Source organism: Protomyctophum bolini (assembly GCF_963924005.1).
Source record: "Protomyctophum bolini genome assembly, chromosome: 8".
In the NCBI taxonomy this organism is placed as follows: Eukaryota; Metazoa; Chordata; class Actinopteri; order Myctophiformes; family Myctophidae; genus Protomyctophum; species Protomyctophum bolini.
The window spans coordinates 7,233,090-7,255,297 of record NC_137869.1 but is presented as its reverse complement, the minus strand read 5'-3'; the positions used below and the strand labels follow the sequence as shown (position 1 = coordinate 7,255,297).

The following is a 22,208-nucleotide window of genomic DNA, read 5'->3' as shown; positions in this document are numbered from 1 at the left end:
TATCGCACACCGGCTCCGTCCGCCGCGTCGCGCTGCCCGGCGCGCCGATAGAACACAGTTCTATTTTCCAGGCGGCGCCGCGCGGTAACGCGCCGCAGACGGTGTGCGATGGGCTTAAAAGAGCCGATCTACAAGCTCATTAGGTGTTGCACAGCTGGTCAATGTTCTCTCTGCGGTGCTTTCACGCCTCCCTGGGCAAGACCTACGCTGAAAAGACTATCAGCACAAGTTGCGGGGTTTTAGCGGAAGCATTGCCCAAGGAATTGACGTTGATGCTTTGCAAATAAGTTTACATTCTCCGCGAATGAAACAAGTGTTGTGATTGGTCGGGAAAATATATTCGTATTCTGGGGTAAATACATCTGACGGATATTCCGGAGGATACATCCGCCGATAGCTTCTCTGCCCTACGTTGTGACCAGGCTTTTCTTTTCGCAGATAAGTAAGCCTGGGACCGAGGCTACTTTCACGCCCACTTGCTGTAGTTGAGACAAGTTTCTCATTGGCTGTACTGACAACCTATAGTCCTGATTGGCTGCCTCGTCTAGGAAACCACACTCTTTTTTTTTTTGCCTCTAGCCGACCTCTCAGCCATGGGATATAAGGCAGCAGCTGGTAATATAATGTCATGACCAAAAGAGGGAACAGGGTTATGCAGTTAAACATGACTAAATCTCAAAGAAAGTGGGGTTTGGTGACCTTGAGGTCGTTTCAGGGCCCAGCAAAATTAGATAATCAAAATCTAAACGATTTTCTTCCACTTTAACCCTATATTGTCTAATGTCTGCTTATTAGGAAGAATGGGGAATCTATTTTTGAAACATTTTAAACAGCACAAATCTCATAGGGTGGTACCCTGCACAAAATATATAGCCAAGTACTTGGTATTTTGGGGATTCTGGGGAAAAGGTTTGATAACGACTGGTCTAAAAACCACAGATTCAATAAAGTGTTACTTAGAACTAGGGATGTGAATTCACAGAAACATTTTTTTGTTTTTGTCCCATTCCTAAGCAAATAATTTGATTAGTGGTTTCCTAATTGTTTGGGTGAATTATTATTACCTCTGGCTTCACTACTTCTGAATTCATCTGTGGAGTGACGTTGGGAAATACAAATGTTTTCAACGTCATCAGGATTCCTATGGACATTTAACATTGAATAAATGTTAAAATGTCCATGTGCATTCCAGTCATAATGCATTCTTTCACCGCATTTGTCATGTATTCCGAGGACTGTCTGCTGTGTCCGCTGTGTTTCTTGGAACACAGCAGACAGAATAGAGTTAAAAGGAAGAGACAGACATTTGTGTTTTTCTCTTTCTGAGAAAAAGCCAGATGAATAAAAGGTCAGTTACAGCCAGGGAAAACCTAGGGAAAATAAACACATTAGTCACTTAATGCACCCCAAATACCACAGAGGTACTAGTAGCTCTGTTATACTGTGTGTGTGTGTGTGTGTGTGTGTGTGTGTGTGTGTGTGTGTGTGTGTGTGTGTGTGTGTGTGTGTGTGTGTGTGTGTGACAGTGAGAGAGAGTATTTGCCTTTAATGTGCATCTCTCTGTGCATGCCACCACCTCCGAGGGAGACCTCGAATGAGGACTATTACATGTTGACATTTCTTTGAGAAAGGTCAGCACTGCAAACACAGTGAGAAACTCTAAAAGTAGGTCACCGTCTGCAGTCATTCTCATGGTGTCATCGACCCTGCTGTAGTGTGCCTGTGCGAGTGTGTGTGTGTCAGTGTGTGCGAGAGTGTGTGTGTGTGTGTCAGTGTGTGCGAGTGTGTGTGTGTGTCAGTGTGTGTGTGTGGCCTTCACTGAACCAACAACTTTACACATTCCTCCTCAAATCGTCCATCTATTCCAAGCATTCTCTACTATAGGACAGTGGTTTTCAACCCTTTTCATATCAAGGTCCATTATTTATTCGTCATTTGAGCCACAGACCACAATTTGATGAGCCTCTTGTCTCAGATCTACAAAAGGCTGAATATTTTGTTGTCGTTCCATGAGATTTTACCCACATTCCCATCAGAGACGCTAAGCCCCCCCCCGCCCCCCACTCCCCCAAGTTGTTTTTTTCTTTCCACTCTAAACCCAAGCGTTTAGGTTCTAAACACTTATTTGTAACACTCTTTAAACGTGTCTCACAGTGTTTAGATTATAAGAGCATGTTTGTTTAAATGCCATGATTTCAGCACTGAGTCATCTGGTAGGGCCACTACTCCTTTTCATTGTGCAGAGTAAAGTACTGTGCAGGTGAAAACAAGATTAGCATTTGAATGCCTGATCTGCATGTGTACAAGGGGACAGGCAACGCGGGCCACCCGCCCCCCAAGCCCGGACAAAAGGTGTTTTCAGACTTGGATGGTTAGAGCGGCGCGATGACATACAAAGTCAATGCAAAAACAAGAATTGTGCGAACGGGCGCGGCGCGACCTGGCGCGGTACAAACGGGACGAACCGACTAGGCGAATATTCTGTACATATTCAGGTCTAATTCATCATGGGGGCTCGAGGAGCCCCGCCGCCCCCACGGAGTCAACGTCACTGATTCCCATGCTGTATCGATGTGGTATCACATCACCAGGGTGGGAGGTGCCACCACCAGGGTGGGAGGTGACCGCTACACAGGTTTAGCACTCGCTAGGTTGTGTTGTGCTCGAGGGAGATAAGCAAACGTAAAGAGAGAGAGAAGCTGGGCGAGCAAGGGAGAACGGGATTGAGACGGACGGCATGGATGGAGTACGAGGAAAGAGAAGGGGGAGAGAGACATGTGTGTCTGCTGCAGCAAGCCCCTTTTCCCCCACAAATGCTTTACAAATACAGTGTTGAAACGTCGGAAGAAATACAAATGTCTACGGATCATTTATCAGTTCAAAAACTGCTTTGTCCGGAGTGTGACTCGTTTTTCAGTTGCCTCCAAACAATTTTGTACCAAGTGTCATATAAATATCACAATCTCCCAAAACTTACTGAAAACAAAAAAAACTATACATGAGCTACATTCTCATGGTGCAATGCTTTGACAAGATTGGTCGATATGCATTGTATCGTTAGCATTACATACCGACATATTGTATGATAATATAGTAATGGGGGCTTCACCCACATTACAAAGAGCGCTGGTTGGTTGCCCTCCTGACCAGCAGGGGGATGAGTCATGCAAAAGCATCGGAGTGGTCAAGCAAGGACAGCTGCTACACAATAGGCTCTTTATGTAACTGTAGTCGTGGTCTTCCAGAAGGTAAGCATGATATTTTCCTGTTTCCGTTCATCTCCCCCACGGCTTCGTGAATGGAATTGAATTGACAGGCTCAGCAAGCAGGAACACGTGTACCTGTGTTCCTATAGGTCAAACCTGCTGCCGAGCCAATCAGACAAAGCTACGGGACAATGAAGGAGGAAATGGCTTATGCCAGCTTCTGAAACCCTGGGAGTGCAGTTATGAACAGAGGCTAATGTCTTCATTGCACTGTGCTTGCTGCTATAGTGCATAGGAACCCGGAATCCTTAGAGAATTCCCTTCAGGTTTACTTTAGTGCTTTATGTGGACTATACTTCCTTGGTCCCGGCATCGTGACGCTCATCCCTCATTCGTCCGGTATGGGCGTGTTGCAGTTCCCGTGGTAGATATAGACGGGTCCGTCGCAGCGGTAGTACAGCTGGAACACGTCCCCGTAGCCGTGCTCCCGCCACCAGGTGCACAGCTGGCGGTTCCAGCCACAGGCCAGGGCGTGGAACAGCCCCGGGTGCTCCATGCCGATCATGGTGAAGAAGTCCTGGTCCCCGAGGTGGCCCCGGAAGCGGTACTGGTCGGCCAGCTTGGCCACGTTGCCCGGCTGCAGCAGCTGGTTGTACAGCGCCGAGGCCCGCATGCCGCCCAGGTCCAGCAGCATCACGCCGCTGTTGAAGCCCGGCAGGCCGTCCGGAGGGGGCTCGCCCACCGGGGTGTTGGGGTTCTCCTTGCGGTACTGCCAAAAGGTGTGTCTGTGAAGTGAAGGCGGGGAAAAAGTGCCAGTCTTTATTGTTCCATTAGGGCTGACAGGAAATGGGGAGATGGGGGGAGGGTTGACATGCAGTGAAGGCTGTCGGGATCGGGAGTCGAACCCGCGGCACACTGCCAGACTGGATTACCAGCCAAGGTGCCTGGACCGCTGAGCCACGGCCCAGGCCGGCAGACACCATTATGAACTGAAGTTGATAAGCCACAATAGGGCAATTTATTAAAATGCAAATGACAGCGAAATTCTACTTGCAGTCCCTGGGTCTTTTCAAAGAGAGAGAGAGAAAAAAAAAGAGAACACTATTAGTGTATTGTCAGAATTTGGAGACCGAACTATAGGCATATGAATTAATTTGGAGGGTATTCTGCATGAGGCACACGCCGTTGTCTCTTGCTGCTGTTGACTGCTAGCGGCGCTGGCCTGTCCCCGCAGTGCAGCGCTGCTGGACTGGTACACGGAGACTCCACACCAATCACCATACATTATATACTGTACATTGATTCTGTACGTGCCGTGCACGGTTCAATGACTGCGTTTTGTTGAGGCGTTGCATTGGTTTCAGCCGCGGTTGGTTTGAAGTGATCGAGGGACTTGTGAACATTGCAAACGTGTCAAATAACTGTAGTATGCGCGTTGCTCTGCACTGTCTGGCTGCAGCCTGCTTTGCTGCGTGTTGCTCTGCACGGTCTGGCTGCAGCCTGCTTCGCTGCGTGTTGCTCTGCACTGTCTGGCTGCAGCCTGCTTTGCTGCGTGTTGCTCTGCACTGTCTGGCTGCAGCCTGCTTTGCTCCGTGTTGCTCTGCACTGTCTGGCTGCAGCCTGCTTTGCTGCGTGTTGCTCTGCACCGTCTGGCTGCAGCCTGCTTTGCTGCGTGTTGCTCTGCACTGTCTGGCTGCAGCCTGCTTTGCTGCGTGTTGCTCTGCACTGTCTGGCTGCAGCCTGCTTTGCTGCGTGTTGCTCTGCAGTGTCTGGCTGCAGCCTGCTTTGCTGCGTGTTGCTCTGCACTGTCTGGCTGCAGCCTGCTTTGCTGCGCGTTGCTCTGCACTGTCTGGCTGCAGCCTGCTTTGCTGCGTGTTGCTCTGCACTGTCTGGCTGCAGCCTGCTTTGCTGCGTGTTGCTCTGCACTGTCTGGCTGCAGCCTGCTTTGCTGCATGTTGCTCTGCACTGTCTGGCTGCAGCCTGCTTTGCTGCGTGTTGCTCTGCACTGTCTGGCTGCAGCCTGCTTTGCTGCGCGTTGCTCTGCACTGTCTGGCTGCAGCCTGCTTTGCTGCGTGTTGCTCTGCACTGTCTGGCTGCAGCCTGCTTTGCTGCGTGTTGCTCTGCACTGTTAGTACAGGAAATCTAAGGAAAATACAGGATCAACCTCAAACTAATGGCAAAAAAACCCAAAACAAACGCAGCTGATTTTGTATCTTCAATATATCCTGAATAACAGCAAGAAAGTTGCCTGGAATTGTCTGAGGGGAAAGTGTTGCATGGCCACCATAGACATCCCACATAAGGCAAATATTTATCTAGACTTTAAGCAAATGGCTTTAAGTAGCTTTAAACTAGGGGGTTTTCATGATGCTGAATCCATTCCAAGCATTGGTTTTGCACAAAAAAACCCTCCTTGGGTTAAAAACGACCATATTATGGCTATGGCCAAATTTAGCCCAATGAGTGTTTTTATGCTAAACTAATGCTTGGAATGGATTCAGAATCATGAAAAGCCCCTAGTTTGACATGTCACATGCTACTTAAAGCAAATGGAAATCTTGGAACACTTTCCCCTCAGACAATTCCAGTCAACTTTTTTTCTGTTATTCAGGATATATTGAAGATACGGAATCAGCCAAGTTTGTATTTTTTGCTAATTAGTTTGAGGTCAAATTACATTATTTCTGGACTATGTCTGTCTGCAGGGTGCTTGGCTGCCAGGGATATTTGCCTTCCCATTGGCAAGAGGCAGCATTGCCGTCGCTTGTCGTCCCATTGGCTAGAAGCAACCAATCACGTCAGTAATGATTCAAGATATAAATACAACTTGATCAAATACAAAATGACCTCAGACTTTTTAAAATAAACCCCTCCACACACTGCAGGGAACTTGTAGAGCAGCAGTGAAATGTCTCATTTATGTGTGTGTTGTGGTGGGGCTGATCTCAGGTCAGCAGAGCTTCTGTTTCAGGCCAACTCTGCTGAGCAAACGGCACCTCAGACCAAAACAGGAAGAGAGCGGCTCCAGGAGCTGGACGTGGTGCCAAAGGCCCGTGCCAACTGAACTCAGCACCGTGTTCTGCCAGCACACCAAGTCCCAGGTACCAGATACACACACTCACATTATTCTATCATTAACGCTTCATCACTGTTAACATTATAGGAAGCCCGCTCAATTTGGAGGAGGCGTTGTTTCCTTTATCCATGATTAATGTCTGCTGGCCTGTGTCCGACATGTCAGCTGTACTGTATGTAACGATGCTGCCCTGTGTCCGACATGTCAGCTGTACTGTATGTAACGATGCTGCCCTGTGTCCGACATGTCAGCTGTACTGTATGTAACGATGCTGCCCTGTGTCTGACATGTCAGCTGTACTGTATGTAACGATGCTGTCCTGTGTTTTGCATGACACCATTGTGCGATACTTAAATGGTTAATGAACTTGATATGATGATAAAATGATGTCCACTGTGTGTTTTTTTAGGGTGTACACGTGATTCTGTATATTGTATCTCAATTTGTTAAGTACAGTATGCTATGTACAGTAAGTATGCCATGCCTGGCCTAGCTGTAAACCAAAAGCTATGTCCTAGTACGTAAAGTTATATCTGTACACATCAAATACAATTATTCCAATTCTGTGATACATACTGTACACAAAAAGTACTAAATGTTGTGTCCTCAAGATTGGATCTGTGACACCATGCATCTTCCACACATTCCACTTTACTTTACTTCGTATTGACATTTGAACTCCATCTCTCCTGCTCCTCACTTTTGGAAGACAACGCAAAAGAGCTATCAGGAATCAAAATAGGGGGTCTTAGGTCAGGGGAAAAAAACATGCTTTACCTACAGAACAAGGAGTTAACTATGCTATTATTGCACACAGAGATCTTTGAGGCGGAGTAGGCAAGGGGAGAATAATGTTTTTGTTGAGCTGCGTGCATTCAAGGCCAAATCGGTGCCAAAGGAACTCCTGAGACTCTTCCGACCCGAGTGAACGGGTCAGGCTGTTAAAACACTCTAGAAACCCCGCTAAGTAGCCCCTTGTGGCCGAGATGCTCCTTGTTTGAACGGATATAGAACCCCGTGCTCTAATTTTTCACTGGAAGAAGCACTAGACTAGAGGAAAGGCTGACCGATAAATGAGGTCAATGGGAAAAAAGGGAATATCCACACTCTCTTGTATAAAGTTTGAGTTTCATTATTTCATGAAAACACAATCGGCAGCCGTTCCACCTAGAGAAACGGAATGCGTTTCGGCACACAGGCCTCCCTCAGCGTTTCAAACAGTTTGAAGCGCTGAGGAATGCATTGAAACCATTGATATTAAAGAATCTGCACCAATCAGCTACAGAGACTATGAACTTGACTCCCTGAGTAGAGCGCGCCTTCACCACCTTCACCATTCTGGGGCAGCGGTGGCCTAAGGGTTAGAGGAGCGCCCTTGTTGCCGAAAGGTTGCCGGTTCGATTCCCCGGACGGGCAGGACAAATCTGGGTGGGGAAGTGATTGTCATCACTCACCCAACACCGCTGAAGTGCCCTTGAGCAAGGCACTGAACCCCCAACTGCTCCCCCTGGAGCTGCTTAGTGGCCAACAGTATAAGACTGTGGTTGTACTGGTCAGCTCCCAGGTTTTAATGTGTGTGTGTGTGTGTGTCTGTGTGTTTCTAAGTGCAAGGCGTTGCTTAAAATGAGCACCTGTGCTCAGCTACTTCCCTGGGTAAAAAAAACAAACAATAACGGTTCTGTTGTTCCAAGTTCATCATGCAGTCTTTTTAAAAAAACATGTTTTGAGGTATCTTGAGGACAGAAACCTCCCGTAGATCAGAAGGGCAAAAGCCTGCTTGATCTCTAGACTTTCAGTATGACAACATATCGCTACTTGTGTTGTTAGCTTGAATATCTGTTATGTTATCTTTCCTCCGCCTTTCATCGGCCCCTCCCCTCTTCACTCACCAAAAACAGCGAGCGCATGGTGCAACAGCTGTAGGCTGTTTGCGCAGCAGCACACAAAGCGGCATAAACAACGCTGGAAACTGCTGCGTTTGTCTGGTGAAACCGTTTAAAATGAGGGTTGCGTGACACTGCTGAAAATAGTTAATCGGCAACAATGTTTAATTGGTGCGGGTGGCGGTGGCTTCAAGAACATTTAGTTGTAACTCTGACAGCGAGAAGCTATATTATACATGGACGACCACACACACACACACACACACACACACACACACACACACACACACACACACACACACACACACACACACACACACACACACACACACACACACACACACACACACACACACACACACACACACACACACACACACACACACACACACACACACACACACACTTCTGTACCCTATGAGACTTAAATTAGTGCTGGATTAAGAAACTCCACTGGTTCTGAATGTGTCCACACACTATTGCGATCCCCGTCAAGTTAACCCATTTTGACCCGAGATCAGATTCTAAAAATATCTTCTACATCCCGACAGTTTTCTGAAAAAGCTATATTTCTATGTCAGTCGTCCTTCGGTTTTTCAAAAATAGCAGATCTACAAGCTCGTAGCGCGCCACTCGGTGGCGCGCTATGAGCTTGTAGATCTGCTATTTTTCAATAGCTAATAAAGCATAAACATAATGCTAACACCAAAAGGGGTTCCCGCACAAAATTGGTTAAAGTGTGGGCAGATGGAATCAAAGTGCACTGTGGTAGCCTGCTACAGTATGGAGTATCACATCTCGCCCGATGTGTACAGTCAGAACATAAAATAATGGCTGCCATCCGTCCGGGTGCGTCTTTCTTTTTTGTTTCATGTCGGCTACACTCAGATCTATCTTCTCGGAATGGCATTGCAGGGGTCCATTAGGGTTTGGGTCAGTCCTTTTGAACCTGTGAGAGCTCTATGCGCATAATATATCTAATCTGATATGTTCTATTTTATTCTGACTTCCTTATTACCAAGTGAGGTTTATTGACTTAATATTGCTTACAGTTAGTTATTGTAAGCAACTTTAATATTGCTTACAGTTAGTTAATTACATTCCGAGGAGTCCATTTGGTTACATTTGAGCCACACCAAAGCCGAGTGCTGAGTGGATGTCAGTCATAACGTCACGGTCCATGAGAGACCTCATGGTGAGGGTTAACCCATTCTGAACGGGAACCCGTTTTGGTGTTAGCATCATGTTATGCCTTAGCTATTGAAAAATAGCAGATCTACAAGCTCATAGCGCGCCACCGAGTGGCGCGCTACGAGCTTGTAGGTCTGCTATTTTTGAAAAATCGAAGAACGACTGACATTTTTAGAATCTGATCTCAGGTCAGAATGGGTTGATCAGACCCAGTGTGTGTCCAGTGGAAACCTCGTATGAATCTGATCTCAGGTCAGAATGGGTTAATCTACCACCATCAGCCAGATCTCAGAAGGTTTCATGGCAATCTGCCCATTCCATTTGAGATCTGGGCCAAATGGCGGAACTAGCCCATTTTGACCTGAGATCAAAATGGCGCCACTCGGTGGCGCGCTATGAGCTTGTAGATCTGCTATTTTTCAACAGATAAAGCATATCATAATGCCAACACCAAAAAGGGGTTCCCGCCCAAAATGGGTTAGAGGAAAGGCCATGGGGTCACAAAAATATGACTGTGGAATGATTTTAACATCCAACAAAACAGCTGCAACAGTGCAGCTGTTTCTGCATGGCAACAGCGCCCCTACTGGTACTCATCATAACTGGTGCTCATACATAGGTGAACACATACATAGGTGTACACGGACATTGCTGGTTGTAGGAGTGGTTGCACCACTCAAAAAAAAGAATCAAGCTACCAGTGCAGAACCATTCATCTAGAAATATATCCAAGTCATCGATCTCGGAAGAGAATTATTAAACAACAAAGATGTTTTACTCCAACTCGGTATTCCCTGCAGGAAAAGTATACAAAATGCTCTTTTCAATGTGCCGGCTGGCCAGCAGCCAATCCACTGACATTTCTACCCCAGTTGAGAATGAATGGGGGGGGGAGAAAATGAATCTCTGCCTAGCATGTATTTGTATACACAGATTACGCACACACACACCACCACTCTCTATAAGTCATTGAACCATAAAATATTCATGGAAGAATGTGCTCGTCTTTCTTAACACACACAGGGATGGAATGAATGAATGCAGGAGCGCAGTGTCTAGAGTCATAGACCGACGTCAGCACTTTAGTACTTATGTATTGTTTTGAATATGAATCACCACTTAAATCACCTGGTCGAAAGTGAACGCACGGAATGGTGAAAGTTTTGTGCAGCCGCCATGTTCAAAATGCGAATTATTTTATCGCAAGACTGTTAAGGAGGATGATGTGGTTATTAGTTATTACACATACTTTCTCACTATAATCTACCAGGACCATCAGACACTCATCTCATCATGCGGCAACTTTTAGTGCCGACCTATAAATAGCAGTAATACGCTTTGCTGTTCTCTCGGACTGCAGAACCGGAGACCCTCGCGGCCCATTCGTCTCCCTTAAGTCAAATCAAGGGCCTACGTGCTCAGAGACAAGTAATGTATTTGCGGGTGAGGCAAAGACAAGTGTATAGCGTTGGTTTCCACAGCCGTTTGGACACAAGGCCTCGTAATGACCTCCTCAAATAAGTGTGGAGTGCATTCCTCTGTTTGCATAAGGATGAGACTGGCAGCCAACACACACCGCTCACATGAGTGGCTAACTCCCTTAGGATGAGACTGGCAGCCAACACACACCGCTCACATGAGTGGCTAACTCCCTTAGGATGAGACTGGCAGCCAACACACACCGCTCACATGAGTGGCTAACTCCCTTAGGATGAGACTGGCAGCCAACACACACCGCTCACATGAGTGGCTAACTCCCTTAGGATGAGACTGGCAGCCAACACACACTGCTCACATGAGTGGCTAACTCCCTTAGGATGAGACTGGCAGCCAACACACACTGCTCACATGAGTGGCTAACTCCCTTAGGATGAGGTAATTCACATTCACACAGTGACTGGACGCAATAAAGTTCACTTAAAATGTATTCCCGTCGCACTAGCAAACTTTCCTGTTTCCAGTGTGAACACATCTTTACACAATCTATTACACATATGTAGAGATGCCTCTCGGGCGCCTCCCTAGGGAGGTCCTCGACGCATGTCCCACTGTGAGGAGACCCCGGGGCAGACCAAGGCGCAGTTGGAGGAAACACATCGACTCACTGGCCTTGGAACTTCTCGGAATCCCCCAAGGAGGAAGTCACTAATGTTTCTCTGGAGAGGGAAGTCTGGAGCACTGTGGTGGAGCTGTTGCCCCCGCGACCCGACTACAGATAAGCGGTTGAAGATGGATGGATATGTAGAGATTCATCACATTGTTTAGATGCAGACGGCTACAGCAGCAGATTCTCTCCAGGAACATTCGTATTATTCTTTGGCCATTTTTGCTTTATTTAGAATTAAAAGAGACGGACAGGAAACAGAGGGCAGAGAGAAAGGTAGACATGACCCGAGTCGGATTTGAGCTCAACAAGGAGAATGTGGCTGTGTCGAATTGTAACGAATTAATTACATTTTTATAGTTCTTTTCCAAGTGCTCAAAGCGCTTTACAACGGTTCATTCATTCATACATTGGGAGGTGATGCAGCCATGCAGGTTCTCGTAATTATGTTCAGAACTTTGTTGTCATATAACTACATTCAGCCTCCACAACGTCAATAGGGAACTCACCCGGAACATGAGCATATAAGTGATGCACTTTCTGTACACTTTGACCTCTATGCCCTGGTGTGAGTTAACTGAATAAATGATGGTGCATACAACTTGGTGACGATGGATGGACATGACCCCCCCCCCCCCCCCCCCATCCACACACACACACGAGAGAGGCTTGGTCTCTGCAGGTGTGGACCGTCTGTCATCACGCAGCATGCTGGAAACTATGCCTTGCGTCAGTTCAGGCAGTTCACTGACGTATAGCAGCTGGTGGTCATTAGGGATGGGAATTGATTTAAAAAAGTAAATTAGCAGATTCCGGTCCATTTCTTTATCGATTCCTGATACATTGCCATTATGGAAATGGAGTAGCTGGCATACACCAACAGGCTGTCAACCGTACAGTGTAGAAAAAGAACAGAGAAAATGCTTAGTTTGTATAACGTACATAAATCTGTGTCCCTCCCAACATGCATTTCACATGCGACGCGTGATCTGCGGGAAGATGGCGGGTGTATAGGAGTTGTTTGTTGTTTGAAGTAAATTAAAATAATGGAAGCCAATGGTTTGCAAGCAGCGCACATTAAGGCTGGAGGACAGGGCTGTACGTACGCCGAGGCGTTGTGAGATATGGGGCCCAAAGCGCTATGGCGTTGTGAGATATGGGGCTCAAAGCGCTGTGGTGTTGTGAGACGGGCCCCAAAGCGCTGTGGCGTTGTGAGATATGGGGCTCAAAGCGCTGTGGCGTTGTGAGACGGGCCCCAAAGCGCTGTGGCGTTGTGAGATGGGCCCCAAAGCGAGCAGCAGTCTTGCTCTGTGCTAAGGAAGGTCTTAGACAGGCGACACTTTTCTTAAATTTAGAATAGATTAGAATAGATAACATTTTAACATGTAAAAAACAAAAAGCATGAAAAAAGATGTCTTGGAGTTAACAATTCAGATTCACTAACAATTCACCGAAGAAATAAGGTCGCGAATACAAGCGGCCGAAATGAGTTGGTGGCTGGCATCTCACTTAGATAGGGTGAGAAGTTCAGTCACACGAGAGAGACTCGGAGTAGAACCGCTGCTCCTCCGCCTGGAAAGGAGCCAGCTGAGGTGGTTCGGGCATCTGGTTAGGATGCCTCTCGGGCGCCTCCCTATAGGGAGGTCCTCGATGCACGTCCCACTGGGAGGAGACCCCGGGGCAGACCAAGGCGCAGTTGGAGGAAACACATCGACTCACTGGCCTTGGAACGTCTCGGGATCCCCCAGGAGGAAGTCACTAATGTTGCTCTGGAGAGGGAAGTCTGGAGCACTCTGGTCGAGCTGTTGCCCCCGCAACCCGAAAATCCGTAGTCCAACGCGGTTGAAAATGGATGGATGGATGGACTAACAATTCAGGTTATCAATTCCCATCGCTATACTGACCGACTATCTCATTCCCCGATCACATTCAAACTGCTCTTTCTCAGCTGAGAGCACGACTCACTCTGCAAATCATTCACGCAGCTGCTGCTCCACTTATTACTGTTACATGCATGCTGTGCAGAATGGTTCTTCTTCATGTGTGACTTTGTGCGATAGTTTCATCATGTGTATAGAATGATGTGGGGTATTTTATTGTGCTTAACATACTGTAGATTATCTTGCATGCTGCTATAGGATTCATTGGGGAGCATTCTCAGGGCTGAGCCTTTGCTGCCAAATAAACTACTATAAATTTTGTTGCAATAAATCATTTGACGTGAGTGGCAGTGCTAATGCATCCGAGATGAACAATCATGAACCACTTAAGCCCTATGTACTTCATCGCATGACAAATAGCAAAATTAGGCAATTCGTTGTGATTCTTTTCACACACAAATAAAATAAATCTAATGCTACTATTCGTTGCAGCGTTCAACTGTACTGTAGGTTTCAAAACAGCCAGCAACCGTTTCAGAAATCTACTGCTGACCTTCCAAGGAATTTGGATGTGAAATCAGGCTTGCAGAAATACGTCAGCGATGTAAAATGTACATGACTCTATATTTCACGGTGAATTCCTACACGAGTATTGAACATCAGGGACTGTTTAAAGGAGATACAGTAACTGCAGGCCTGGATGCACAAGTGCATGTGTTTACAATTACCAGAACATTCCTTGTCTAACCCTCGCCATATCACAGCTTATACAATGCCGCTGCAGCTGTTTTTCTTTTTGAATTCTCAAGAGGAGAAACTTCAGCAGAGTTAGGTAACAAGACAATAAACATAACCTGTGTGATCAGTTCAGGCCAAAAAAACAATATAGTACTGGCTTTTACTATTTGCAAACCACAGCAGTATAGCTGTCAGAACCTGTCAGGACAGTTTGTCTTGATTCACAGTTGGTTGTGCAACACTGGTGCGCAAACCAAGTATAAAACTGTCTTTAAAGTACCATAGCAAGATAGACCCGTGCTGTGGCTTACAGTCCATAATGTCAAAACATTTAAAAGGAATACAATTCATATTGTAAATTTCAATACTATTGTAAAACAATGTTTTCTAGCGCGCAACCCAATTAGTCTCCTGACTAATTGGGTTGCGCGCTATAGATGTTTTCAGGAAGTTCTGGAATAGGAATGCGACACTTCCGATACCATGATGCTCATCTGAGCGGACACTGTGGACAACTGGTCCATGAAGCTCTTGACGCAGTTCAATTAATTATTTAATTGATATGACGTTGTGACCAACGGTTTGCTTTTGGCTCCCTTGTCTGTATCTGTAGCCCTTGTACTGTACAGTACTGTACATGTCTTATTTGTCTTGTCTCGCCCTTGTCTGTGTTTGTTTGTGTTCGTCTTGTACTGGTCTGTAGTGTCTGTACGTTTTGTATTTGTTGTTGTTTGTGGGGTTTTTCTATTATATTTTGCTGACTCATGAGTTTTTCAAGTTACAGTATATTTATGAATATCGATTTTGTTTTTGTCTTTAACGGTTCTTCCCTCCCCCCCACCCCCCTTTCACTGTCTTTGTTTCATTGTTTTTGCTGTCCCTGTGTAAGGCCACCTATGTGCATTGGTGATTTACATGTTTGTTTTGTTAGAAAATATAAAATAAATAAAAAATCACACCCGTGTGAACTGAGTGGTGAAACCCCCCCCCCCCCCCCCATCTCTCTCTCTCTCTCTCTCTCTCTCATTAGCAGGCAACTGCAGCACTCTCTCTCTCTGTTTCTGGCACAACAGCGCCTCTACTGGTACTCATTCTCGTGCTCATTAACGTCACAGACACACATAGGCGGACACAGACATTGTCACAGACACACATAGGCGGACACAGACATTGCTGGTTGTAGGAGTGGTTGCACCACTCAAAATTTGATACAAAAAATAAAAAAAATCATCTGCACCAATTACTGTAACAGCTGGAACACTCCATGTGCTGCCCCCCTGTACCAGTACCGGGTTAGGGTTAGTACAGCCAGAACCTCTCTCACCGTCTGAATACATAACAGCCTGCGGTCCTCACACAGTGTCTCGCTCTCTCTAAGCCTGACACTTTCACAGAAACAGTTGTCGCCCTCCTCCGCTGCTCTTTGCCAACCTCTCGAGAGGTGTTGTCTCTCTCACATTGGGGAAAGAACTGCAAGCATTTAGCAGCAGGACAGGGACACTCTGTTCTGCTTTCCCCCCTTCCAAAATGTTTTCCCTTCGCACTAACGGTCAGAACCAGGACACTAAAGGCTGCTTCAAAACAACTCCAAAGGGGGGGGGGGGGGGGGGTCATGGAGGGACTGAAAATGAAAAAATGCCTGGCCCTTTTTAACAGCTGATGGGCTCGGTAGAGCAGTGGAAGACTAGGTATACATCTAAAGGAGAGTTGCCGCACCGACAGGAAATTGAGGCCATCTAATGCCAAACGATGCCAAGGCGGTGTGTTTGCAAGGTGAATCTTGAATTTCTCAGAATCGTTGCTTTCTGCAATCTGCTATCAAATGAGAAATGTCATCCCTATACTTTCTCAGCCAAGTTGGAGTTGGAGCTACTGTAAAGTAGAAGTTGAGGATGAGTGCTTATATCCAATTTCATTAGATTAGCCCATTTAGGCCTGACGTCGAAATAAATAAAAAAAACGTTCGCTCTGAATTTCAGAGCGAACGTTTTTTTTTATTTTGAATCTTTGAATATATATTCTTTCAGAGTCTGAAAGAATATATATTCAAATATTTGTGCAGCATTTCTACGATTTTTCAAAAATAGCAGACCTACAGGCTACAAGCTCGTAGCGCCCCACTCGGTGGCGTGCTATGAGCTTGTAGATCTGCTATTTTTCAATAGCTAAAGTATAACATAATGCTTAGTTAAAACACCAAAAGCGATTCCTGCCCAGAATGGGTTAGAGTCACAATACATAATCTTTACAAATTATTGGACAAAACAAGAAAGGCTACACTTATTTAATATGTGTCGCTAAAAGTGAATTGAACCTGGTAATTAAGCAGATTAAGCATTATGTTTTATGTAAAGCTCCACAACAGCAGGGCTTCCCCTACCGTATAACTATTTTATATTTTATTTAAGGGGGGTAGGGGTTTAATACGTTTTCATACTACTCCTTTTCGGACATTGTTGGTGTAATTTTTTGTTTCAGTTTTGTTTTAATGTATTTGTTTTCAAATGATGTTCAAAATAAACTCATTCATTCATTCATCTTGACAAATAATGGGCCTGTTTAGTCTTGTCAATGGACAAGAATACAGTAGCTGGATCAGCGCTGGTAGTTGAGTCAGAGAGATGTGGGGGTGTAGGTGACAAGGTGAGCCACAACAATATTCGGTGTGTCATAGTCACACTAATAGATCAGTGAATATCCAGGGATATAAAGAGAATACATATATATATATAGACAGGGTTACCTAGGTACTGTAACCTAATGTTTTGTTGTGATGACGTGATCAAACTCTCTATATATATATATATATATATGAATTGCATTTTTATATTTATAGCGCTCAAAGTGCTCAAAGCGCTTTACAATGGTTCATTCATTCATACATTGGGAGGTGAAGCAGTGAACAGTCGACGCCAGCGTCCTCACTTCCCACATTCACACGAGCTCACACCGACCAACTAATTGGAGGCAATGTAGGGTTCAGTGTCTTGCCCAAGGACACTTCGACATGTGGACAGGAGGAGCCGGGATTCGAACCGCCGACCCAGGGATCATTGGACGACCTGCTCTACACAGCCGCCCTATATATATTGTTACAATGTTTCAGCAGTCAGTCTTAAATTATTGTATGCAATGAATGCATTCAATAAATGCTGAATAAATGTTTTATGGACCCAACAATAGTAAAGTAAGTAGCCTTGCCGAGCCATGAGGCCCATAGGGCAGGAGCCTATCTCCTGTTTCTGTAGCGTGAGGCAGCTTGATGTACAAGTACACCCCCTGGACATGACGCTAGTATGTCGCAACAATTGTCCCAACAATAGTGATTATTATTTAAGTTAAGTTTTGCCATAATCAGGTATAGCGTTAAGGTACGGCCATGACAGCAATGGTACAAAAAATAAATTCGGTTTTCGGCCAACTGTTTCCTATATTCAGTATTCGGTTATAGAGGCATGAAAGCCTCTATATAGCAGTGCTGCCAACATGCTTCATTCTGCTGTCAATTACCTAAATCACGCCTCTGTGCTTTACAAGTCACGCCGTTTGCGGTTTTAAAAGTTATGTAACTGGGTCTTGTCTGCTGTGCCGTTTAAACATTCACAGATGCTGCTGGCTGAGCGGAGGAAGGACTGCAGTGAGATTGGGCATCGTCTTGAAGAATGAACTCTCCTCTGCCAGGACGTGTTGTGCGTTGGGGCTCGTGGGAGGATGTGCTCTCCGTGCATTATATAGTCTGCCATTATCTCCCAAGGGAAGGAGTAGCAGAGAGCCCACTCTGCACCGAGCAACAATACCGTGTGCTTATGCTCGGCACGCTTTGAGTGCATAACGGATGCTGTGTGTGTGTGTGTGTGTCTGTGTGTCTGTGTGTGTGTGTGTGTGTGTGTGTGTGTGTGTGTGTGTGTGTGTGTGTGTGCGAGAGAGACAAAACCATTCTAAACTGGTGAAATATGTATTGCATGGTTTCCTCCCGCATCGGTGTGTGAATGTGTGTGTGAATGTAATGCACAATCTCTGTAAAGCGCCTTGGATAGAGGTACTAAATTAATGCACCGTTTACCATGGCATCTGCTGTGTGCTGTTAGACATGGCTGTTGAAACAACAGACTGAATCATAATTAGTGTGAAAAGGCAACAACAATATATCTTATTCTAGATCAGGGGTTCTCAACGTTTTTGGCTGCATGGGACCCGCAAAAATGCTTTGGCTATGTCTCGCGTAATTTGTGTGTATGTATGAGCACGGAATGTGCTCAGCTGATTTGCTCCATGCCATGGAATGTGATGTATGATGAAAAGAGTGGCGCTCACTTCACACAAGTCAAAGTGTAATTTTTGAGGGGCCTATATTCAGCCATTAGTGTAGATTTTCGTCCTACAAACGAATGATAGTCCCATCGACAATGAATGGCGAATTCTTCGTAATAGTGTCTGAGCAAATCTGCTTATTTCTGGCCTACACAAAATTTCCATTAACAATAAATGGAGAATTGTACGTCAGTGTCTGAGCAAATAGACATGTTACGATGATGATGGATGATGATAAGAGCGCCCCTCACTTCACACAGGTGTGATTTTTACATCGTTTTTCTCTCATTCTGTTGAATGAGTAAAAGTGATGGGCTCTCTTATCATCGTACATCATTACATTTCCTGCTCAGCCAATCAAATAATCACTATGTAGTACACTTCAGTACAACTTTGGGAAGCCCTGCTAGCTGAACTGGGAGGAGAATGCACGCTGGGCCCACTGCTCCTTCCTATACATATTATGCATAATTGATATCCGCTGCCATTTGATATTTATTCTATTTGCACAAGAGACTCTGCTCTTTCATACACGTTATACATATTTGATATCCGCCTTCATATTGTTACACTTTCACTCTATTCTTTACATAAGAAGCGCTATATAAAAGAGAAGATATTATTTTAAGTAAAAAATTCAATGTATAAAAGCTGTCATTTCATTGACCCAATTACTTCCTTTCAGTACTTTCATAAGTATATGGAAATGTTTTATTCTTAAGTTTTAAGAGTAGGACAAGGTTTTGTCTCTTAATGGTTAGAGACAAAGTGTCCATCGTACGTCGATAACCTGCTGAAAAATGACAGTTTGCTGGACTTGGCAGGGCCAACTATCCCCTAAGTCGTTACTGGATGTGTTTGCCAACAGCCCAACACTCCTGTCCCGTCCGCCCCGTCGGTTCTGATAAGAAAGGGAACAGAGCTCCTCATGACGTGGTTCTGATAGGAAAGGGAACAGAGCCCTGGTGACGTGGGCTTTCGGTGGAGTACCGTAAATGTTGTCGAGCTGCTGAGGCCGTTTGTGGTAAACGGCCGTGAGCTTATGCTTGGCTTACGCTTTGAGTGCATAACTGATTCTGTGTGTGTGTGTGTGTGTGTGTGTGTGTGTGTGTGTGTGTGTGTGTGTGTGTGTGTGTGTGTGTGTGTGTGTGTGCGTGTGTGTGTGTGTTGAGCTTAAGAATGTGCAAAGGGCCAAAAAGGGAGGCTATTTGCTTGGGCTTCCCCTGGATGGAGGTCTTGATGAGTAGCTATAGTTATGGAAAGAGGGCAGAGATAAGGATCTGCGTTTGTTTGGCATTCCTGGAGCCCTCTAGCCTCTACAGCCTGCCAGAAAAGATCAAAATGCTTCTTTTTTTTATCACCGCTTACATGAAACAACAAACCTGCAATCAGCACACATACGCAGGAAAGAAACGCTTGTTTGTTTGTAAATATGTTAGTACAGTCCACTTAAACTTCCGTTATAATTTTAAATGCATCATTTAACCCATTTAGGCCTGAAAAATTCTTCTAAATCTTTCAGTTTTCTGAAATAAATATGTTCACGATTTTTCAAAAATAGCAGACCTGGTGGCGCGCTAAGACAGACACACACACACACACACACACACACACACACACACACACACACACCTCTCTAAGTGAATATTGAATTTATTCCTGAAACTGATACATTTGCATTTTTCAGTTATAAATATATACATGGCACATCATGCACACACGTGTTACCATGCCTATTGCAATAATGAGGGTAAAAAACTACTGTGCAAAGTGGCCAACTTGGGACTCCATGCTGATGTTTCTGACACCGGTCTAGCCATTAGGCTTGAGATGGCCTTGAGGCTAACAACACACAGCGGGTAACTTCTCCAATGCCACGGTTAACAACCGTCTCTCATTTGCAATAATGCAAATGGCAGTGCAGTAGTACGCTCTCTGGAAGTTAAAACTTTATCGAACAGCAGGGCAGAGGAGCGTTCATCTTAACCCATGCCTTAACACAAAACAGAACGTTCAATGCACGACGTCCAAGATGGATGTGCAAGTCGAGCTAAACTGGATTCCTCTCTCTCTCTCTCTCTCTCTGTCCAAGTGTATTGTTTCATTTTCCTTCCTCTAAAGAAAATCCCTACAGAGATGGGGAGTTAAAGTGTGAGAACAAAGAGCTGTCAATTAACCCATTTCGACCGATTCTACAAAATGTCTTCTAAATCATGACAGTTTTCTGAAAAACCCATGTTTCTATGTCAGTGGTTCTCAAACATTTTCATGTCAAAAAATATATGAAATCGGCGACCGACTCCCATCTGAAAATGTGTTGTTCAGCGACCCTCCCTGAAGCAAAGATTTGACTTTAAAACGTTGTCTCTAAAAGAATATATTCAAAGATTTGCGCCACATTTTCACGACTTTTCAAAAATAGCAGACCTAAAAGCTCGTAGTGCGCCACTCGGTGGCACGCTATGAGCTTGTAGATCTGCTATGTTTCAATAGCTAAAGCATAACATAATGCTAACACCAAAAGGGGTTCCCGCCCAGAATGGCTTAAGGCTGGAAGTTCCCTATCTGCAGACACAGGGCAACATGATGGCCTTTGACACCTGGGCAGAGGTACTATGGGGATGTGCGGAGGGAGGTCTGTCGCTCTTTGGCAGTGTTAATTAACTATAGAATAGAGAGAGGTTTGGCACAAAAGGGACGCTGTTGGGAGTGGTGTTCGCCCTGTCTCGCCTGTCAAATAAAACCCATACTCGCATACATCTCAGGCATCCTTCTACCATCTGCCCATCTGTCTTCACTAAGGCTGTCCTTCTGGCTCTATGTTTACGCCTCTCCTCGCTCAAGTGCATGATGGTAGACGCAGAGAGGAAAGGTCGGCTGTTGATAGCATCAACACAAAGCCGCCAAATGTTGTCAATAACACACCAGGGGCGGTGCAAATAAAACATACGACAATGATTGTACACCTGTATGACTATGAATGAGGCATCACCAAACCAAACGGCTGTTCACATGAATGCAAATGAATTATCGTCCAAAATAAACGCTAGATGCTGTGCCGCTCCGCACGCCACAAGTGAACTATGCTATGACTGACCAACTGACCTGGCTATCGTTAGGACTCGCTAGCAGGGCTATCATAAAACATAACAAAAACATGGAACAAGAAAGACAGCGTTGTGAATATTAACTCCCTCCTGTGTGCCTGTTTTGAATATCAGATTCGGCATAAGCAGATCCTATGTCTCAGAGGCCAGGGACCTGTGCTGCATAGTGTGTGTGTGTGTGTGTGTGTGTGTGTGTGTGTGTGTGTGGTCCTGTTTTGATGGGAAAACATACGAGTGATGTTTGTGTTGGTACCTCAGAGTAGGACAGATGAATGAGTCAAGGAACAAAGCCGCTCTCTTGCCAATACGCACACAGGTGTACATTAGAAACACAACAACAACCTGATTCACACACACACACACGCACAGCAGGAAGCAGCTGTGGAGCAGGTCAGTAATGTGCTGTTCTCTAAAGTTCCCTTTTGGACTGGTGGTGAATGATGGGATTTGTGGTGATTGGTCTATTAGCTGACTTGAATTGGACGTACGCAATCAGACATTGGTACGAGAAGATGACGATGGGGTGAACTCAATTTGTTCACTCACAAGTACAGGAACCCCATACTCACTCATTCCCCAAATCAGATTTGAAATGTATTATTATATATATTTTTTAATGGATTTTTTTAGGCTTTCGCCTTTATTTTATATATATCGGGATCGGGAGTCGAACCCCCACCAGGGCGCCTGGACCGCTGAGCCACGACCCAGG

The 22,208-nt window shown here is 45.4% G+C and overlaps 1 protein-coding gene across 1 annotated transcript in view; it reads right to left on the bottom strand.

Annotated features, from left to right (window-relative positions):
• Nucleotides 1-2,217: 2,217 nt before the first annotated feature.
• Nucleotides 2,218-22,208, bottom strand: part of xxylt1 (xyloside xylosyltransferase 1) — a 46,216-nt gene continuing 26,225 nt past the window's right edge. The window contains exon 5 of the mRNA XM_080770962.1: nt 2,218-3,991. Coding sequence (XP_080627088.1) covers nt 3,595-3,991 — 397 coding nt within the window. The 3' untranslated portion in view covers nt 2,218-3,594. The remainder of the gene's footprint in view (nt 3,992-22,208) is intronic.